Source organism: Ostrea edulis, chromosome 5 (genome assembly GCF_947568905.1).
Source record: "Ostrea edulis chromosome 5, xbOstEdul1.1, whole genome shotgun sequence".
In the NCBI taxonomy this organism is placed as follows: Eukaryota; Metazoa; Mollusca; class Bivalvia; order Ostreida; family Ostreidae; genus Ostrea; species Ostrea edulis.
Window position 1 is genome coordinate 29,339,754 of NC_079168.1, and position 7,231 is coordinate 29,346,984.

Sequence of the window (7,231 nt, forward strand, 5' to 3'; positions counted from 1 at the left end):
TACATACTACTGTGTTTGAAACTATACTAGAACAACAAGTTTCTTCATATTTAAAGTTTAATGTGCGTCTGTATTACATACGATATTGTATGATTATATTGAAACAGATTTATACTTCAAATTCTTGATTATATACAGTTAACTAATTTAAAAATCAAAGATTAAGTCTGTTTTCTGAAACTCATTCAAAACTTAATTTGTTTCAACAAAGAATCGGGCTCGAAGTGCTACTAATTATAAATTCCTCTAGACTAGTATGGATCTGACGTCATGTGGTGAAAATTAGAGAAAGAACACTGAGACATATTTGAACGTTGTGATGTATTTGCTATCATGGTGAATAAAACACAGTCCAACCACTTTTTACAAATTTGTCGAAACTTAATTTGTCGAAACTTTAAGCAGTTCTTGTGCTTCACACACGTTTCCATTGGTTTTGTCCATTTCTGTTCTCGCGGTGTAGGTGTTTGGAGTTTTCACCGTCTTCGTTGGACTTAAGCAGCACATGTCTTTTAAGGTTTGTTTAAATTCGGAACTCATGCTACAAAATAAGAGAAAATTCAAGGGATAGGACAAAATAATGAAAAGATTTACTATTCTCTCCGAAATTTGCAAGTTGTATTGGTCAAATGTGGCGCCTGAGAGATATATGTCAACATAGAGGCACTGGATTATTCCAACCGGAAGTTCTACCAACAGAGTAATGGCCGCCATGCATACAATCATGATAGTTACGCGTCTGTTCTCTTTAACGGCACTGCTGCTGTTTTCTGAATTGCAGTTCATTTCGATCTTTTTGTTGGTGATGTTTCTTAAGCCACAAATCATTTTTGCATTCAGAACGATGAGAGAAATACAAGGCACAAACTGGATCAGGATGATTCGTATGAACAAATAAGAGATCAAGTAGGCGTTGACATTAATGAACTCACTGAACCAATAGACACAGTGGTTCTCAGATATCTGAACCTTTTCCGACACAATAAACCGACTCAAGTGCATGAGAACAGCCAGAATATAAGTTAATATGATCAACAGCGTTGTGTTACGAAGTGTACAGATTTTTCTTGCAGCGAATGGGTGACAAACATACATATACCTCTGTGTAGCCAACAGAAGCGTCAGCCATATGGAGGCGGTGTGCGTGATAGTAGGCAAGAACAGAGAAATCCAATTCTTTATTGAAATGAAGTCACATGAGATTCGGTATTGTAGACCGTTTTCCACGAAATAAAATGGGGCTGGAAATAGCATGGTCAACGTATCGGACACCGCGACTCCCACTAGCCCAGCCTGGCTCGCCCCGTACGTCTTCTGTCGCTTGAAAACTGCGATGACTACGCCATTGGTGATAAGAACAACTACAGCTAAAATAGGAATTACAAAACCATTCATGATACGGACATATTCCGGATTAGGTGTTATGTAGTCATCACTGTTTTCATTCACAAAACTTGAATTAGGAAAATCCGTAGATGTCACATTGTATTCAAGCATGTCTGCTGTGTGCGTGTTGTCCCCCATTTGTAATTACAACAGTCTCCCAGGTGATGTAAATCTTATCGTATTGTTTCGGTACGTGCTAATCTGAAAAACAAACGTAGGAACATCACTAAAACATCCTATTGTTGATAGAAGAAACAGACTATTAATAAGCAGTCTAATCGCATTCCCTCAGGGCTGCTTAATCGAACTCTGCTGGGATTTTTTGGGTGCCAAGAAAGATGAAGGATGTGGATTGGAAAACACGTAATTATCTTATATCGGATGTGATTATAATGTTGAAAAGAAAGCAGAAAACAACCTCCATGGCGAAGTCTCCAACTGTAGACCATGGAGTAATGGGTGGGTTTGGTGGGGTTTTACGTAAATATATATCACAAGCAAACATTATCTATGGTTTTTTTAACTATCAATTTGTAATAGTTTCATTTTCCAGCATGTACACATGCTTCTCGGAAACTTACAGGTATGCGGTGTGTAAATATATTTACATGAACATCATACTGTGGTATTGACAATTTTGTAAGTTTTTTAATCATAGTAATTAGGTTTTGATTAGTGTTAAGGACGAATTATGAAAAGAATACTCATTCAAGAAAAATAAAGATGGCTCACTGAAAACAAACACAGTTCCATGAAAGCAGAAATCGACAGACAGATACAATCTCGATCTGCTAAATAGTTTATTTTCACCCTTTATGATACGAGGATTTGAGGTACTCACTGTATAACGATCATAGCAAAAATTTAAGGTATTCAATGTATAAAGATCATATTTCATATCAAATAAAAATGGATGATGGGATTCGTGTAATCATGGTATCATATAGTGTACTAATGAAAAATAATCCACCATAGGAATTTTATAAACTTTTGATTACTGTTTTCAAGATTTATTTCACCTAAGAATTAGGATTTTACATATTGAAATCTATGGAAAGAACATGTTTCATTAAAATACTTTTTTAAAGGAAATTATTTTCATACAAATCTCTTGATCAAATGTTACATAAACATTTTCTTTATGACAATATATAATGAAATTAATCATTTCACGCACATATTGCTAGAAAAGTAGATTTTTCTTATTTGTTTTTATCAAGGACTTCCAAAAAGTTTCAGGTATAAATAGATCTCTTTCTTATCATTTTTACCAGTCATGTGAATTTGATCTATTTCACTTTCGTCATTGTTTAAAAATATACGTTCATTCTGATTTAAATCATTCAAATTGTTCAATCTCTTTTCGTTATACAGTGAATAACTTAATATGTAATTACTCAACAATGGTGTAAAGATCTTAATCCGAGCTCGCATAAATGTCACGAGATACTTAATTTTTCCTGAAGTTTAATTATTCATTACATGTAAAACACATCAAAAACCTAGATTGCGTGCATGGACCTTCAATCGTGCGTTCTTAATTCTCACGGAAAATCCTTAATATGAACAAAGCGACCATGTCATAATACAAAGCATCTTCGTCAAAGCCAAATACGCTTTCTGGAGGTAAATTATTGATTACAGTTAATAAACTTACTCACTGGGTAAACTTGACAATAACAATCCAGTATTTTAAACATGATGAAAAGCAAAACCGGAATCTGAGAACGGTCTCTAAGAACACGCGGTACATGTGTACTAAGTATATTTTCATGTCCACACGCCGGATCAAAGGTTCCCCTCCAATATTCTTGTATACAGAAGAAAAAAGAATATTTGGGAATGAATAATTATGAAGGTTGTTTATATTATTGGACAATGAAAGCATGGGGTGATTTATTAATAGGCAAGGTCAATTATGTACCCACCCACCCCCACACCTAACAACCTATCATACCGTGTGGTTATGTTTTGTAATATATTGGTTTTCATGACAAACTGAACGGTCAGTGCCATCACTGAGAAATAAAAGACATTGAAACTACAAAGATGTATCAGGAATAAAACATGGGTAAATGTGAATTGTATCTTGGAGATGCATAGGTTGTCAAACAAAGATTCTTCTTGCCAATTAAAAAAATATCTGATATGCAGTGTTCGTTGAACATTACAAGAAAGAAAATGGGATAAAATGTCTAAGAATCGTTTTTAAACGGTAAATAAATCAAGGGCGGTGAATAATTTATTTTAAAAAATAAAATTGACTCTAGTAGGGTTGGAGATTAATCTATATTGTGGTACACAAATCTCCCAATTATCTTCTACCTTGATACGTTATTAATGGTCTTTTTACCTCTATTACATGTAAATGGCTTGATTTGTTTGTATGTGTGCAATAATTAATGGGATCATTGAGATCCCCAAAGTACATTTTGCTACACTGTAGGTCCTTCGAACTTTCATGGTATCTGAATGGTATTGTGAATCTGTTTTTCTGGGTGATAGTGAGGGTTCGGCACTTAGCTTTTGACGTTCGTTTCTAGGATAATCTTGTGTGAAATGTGGTGTATCCATACACATCATCGCTCATCTTTAATTGAAATATGACACACACATATCTATATTGTATATATCTATAGTATTAACCCTGATTAGACTTGTATTGCACCATATCACACTCAGATCATTTCAATAAGTAAATGTTTCGTTTGTTATCAACTTTTGTGGTTTAGGTTTAGTGTTAGTTTGCATTTTTATTTGGTTTTCATTTCTATGTAAATATTATATCGTCCTGAGGAAGGGGAGGTCGTCCTGAAAATTTTACAATATATATATATATATATATATATATATATATATATATATATATATATGTATATCCTTTATCAAGATTATAAGATTAAAAACTCATTATACATGAAATTACAAAAGAAACAACCGATAATGAAATATAGAAAGTGGTTACCTTCTACCGTGCAGCGAAATTCTCCATCATTACAGGGTCTAACTATGCTAGAACACCGTTAAATCCATTGAAAAACAAGCCATTGATCAATCTGAGCACACAATTAAGCGATTTTTTTTAGCGATAAGGAAATGGGTTAGCTGTCTCTGACAGATTTTCAGTATTCACTGCAATTCCTCCCAAACTTTGAATTTCATGGACATGATGCGGGGATGTACAGCCAGCCGGACCCGTGCGCTGAATCTGAGATAAGCTCCCTACGTGCTCTGCTTATAAGCTAGCTGCTGCCTCTGGTGAAATTGATTAAAAATTTCTACCTTCTGTATCAACTATCTGGTCCATCGTGTTCCCGTGGTACATAGTTAAATAACATAACCAATACTGGAATGAGGGATAGAACATATACGGTGTCTTTTTACCGTAAATGTAGACGGGGGAATTTTTAAAATGTTTAATGACACATGTTCACTGCAGAAAAAATCGAAATAAAACTTGTGTTGATATCTTAACTTTTTTCCCTTTTCGTCTCTAGACTAGCGAACCTCTTGGATTCCAGAACCTGACCCCATGCTGATCGGAAGTTAAAATGCTCTAAGAGCGCATTACGCAATATAGAACATTACAATATTTCTTGAACGATTAAGATGACACTGGGTGAAGCTTAATCAATAGTTATGGAGTTTTATTTCTGTGTCACATTTTATAAATTGTGTAAAAAGGTTCGTCGCAGAAGGGCAGTTGAGTCGTTTTAGAGTTCAATTGATTTATTCCATACATCAATGAAAATAATAAGACAGTTGCCGTACAAAGATGTACTTGAGATCCATTTATCGCATTAAATCTGTTCTTATTTGCCAAGAAAAGTGTTAGGATCCGTTCGGAAGCGTCTTACTCAATGTGAAATATCGCTCGGAACACTTTGCAGTGTCGGAGCGATCCGATCTACTTTAATATAAATGACAAAGTTGCAATAAATCTAAGGCGAGGAAGCAAATGAGTTTCCTAATTGGTTAATAAGACAGCGAGGTTATACGTTTCTGTTAGGCGTTATCCTGCTCGTCGAATTCGGTATTTTAATCATGGTAATGTCCTATATTTAATTACCATCCTCTACTATGTCGTATAATCGGAAAATAAATATAGCCGCCCACGTGGGATGCTTTGTGGTGAGCGTGAAATATATACACGTGGACGGCAGGAATAAATAGAGCGGAGAATATACACGGGGACAGCAGAAATAAATATAGCGTGAAATATACACGGGGACAAGCAGAAATAAATAGAACGTGAAATATACACGGGGACAAGCAGAAATAAATAGAGCGTGAAATATACACGGGGACAAGCAGAAATAAACAGAGCGTGAAATATACACGGGAACAAGCAAAAATAAATAAAGCGTAAATATACACAGGGATAGCAGAAATAAATAAAGTATGAAATATACATGGGTACTTGCAGGTGTCTACATCCGCGACTATGTTAATGGGTAAGGCCCTATCAAGAAATACCGGGATTAGTTTCCTGAGAGTTAATCATTAACTGCACGCAAGTGTCTGATCATCAATTAATCCTTTAATTCATTAAGAAAAATATCGTTGTAATGTAATATTAGTACTCAATGTACCATACCTTCTGAAGTACGTGTACAGCCACTGTCAAGGAAGATGACTGAACCTGGATCACAGAAGTCAGAATGTTGCAACAATGACACGTTTCCCCACTCCGTATTTATCCATACATTTAGTCTAACTAGTTTGTCCATTTTCACTTACATGCACGTCATGATTGAATAATCCAGATACACGAAACTACAGTGTTAGAGAAAATGTAGCACCAGACGACCAACGCATGCGCAGTTAAATGTTACCACCAGACGACCAACGCAGTTCCGAATTTCATTGTGTGTTATCATATAACGGGGTGCAATTCATTACAGAGAAACTATATTCACAGAATGAGGCTCCGTGGGTCCTGAATAGCTTAAGATGATTTACCGCGAGCGAATAATCTAGCCAAGTCTTTTTGCCTCATCTGTAGTTATGACACCAAAAGGAAAAGAGTCACGTTCTAATACAGACCTAAAAGGAAAAAGAAAAAAAGAAAACCTCCGAGATGGTTGCTATGCAATGATACTTTACAAATCTCCTACTTTTCTTTATAGCTGCAAATTTGGATTTTCTGTCTCCGCTTGACTTTAATGTAATTTAACACAGTGAAAGATTTGCGGCGTTCAGAACCTGGATTGAGTTTCAAAAAATTTGCGTGTGTTCAAACATATCGGATTCAGATGTTAAAAGGGTTTATTGCGAGGCAGATTTAATCGATAATTTGTTTTAAAATATTAATATTGAAATCTTAATTTCATATCAATCAAACATCACATTACCATCAGTTTGGATTTGTTAATTTTCAAGACTTAAAATGATGTTGGTTTATTTGTCGGAATTCTAAATTTTTAACAAATTATTAGGAAATATTTTTTGGGTTCAGATGGAAATCCATCTACAGTTTGAAAATCCGGATTCGTTTTCGTGGTAGTTACTAACATATCAACTACATGTATATCCATCATCGTTATATATTGAGACAGGCTACAAATAAGGGATTTCAACATTTTAGTCAGCATGTTCTATAGTGACCGTCTTTGTGATATGTTTTGCTAAATGCAACCCGTCATTAGGTGGATTGCTATTTGACGTGTTTCATATCGATTGTTCGGCCATTCTTTATAGATTTATTTGATCACGGATTACTCTTTTTATCTGATCAAGATATAGAACTCACGGCGATTTTGACTGGTCAACAGGGGATTGTACTCCTACACATCTGATCACATCTCTGGTGTTTCTAGGAGTTTGTGTTTGCCCTGAACTCAAG

At 35.1% G+C, this 7,231-nt stretch overlaps 1 protein-coding gene across 2 annotated transcripts; it reads right to left on the minus strand.

Moving 5' to 3' along the window:
• Positions 1–306: 306 nt before the first annotated feature.
• LOC125650851 (sex peptide receptor-like) lies at positions 307–6,448 on the minus strand. Of its 2 annotated transcripts, none has more exons than XM_048879404.2 (2): positions 5,984–6,448; positions 307–1,587 (listed from the first exon to the last, which is right to left on the minus strand). In XM_048879404.2, the coding sequence occupies exon 2, from the start codon at positions 1,522–1,524 to the stop codon at positions 382–384; it is 1,143 nt and encodes a 380-aa protein (XP_048735361.2). In that variant the 5' UTR covers positions 1,525–1,587; positions 5,984–6,448; the 3' UTR covers positions 307–381. The 2 variants fall into 2 exon arrangements, with proteins under 2 accessions (XP_048735361.2, XP_048735360.2); XM_048879403.2 differs by lacking the exon at positions 5,984–6,448 and adding an exon at positions 4,352–4,805.
• Positions 6,449–7,231: the final 783 nt, after the last annotated feature.

Coding starts and splice junctions, on each gene's coding strand:
- LOC125650851 (XM_048879404.2), bottom strand. CDS start 1,524: ATGGGGGACAACACGCACACAGCAGACATGCTTGAATACAATGTGACA.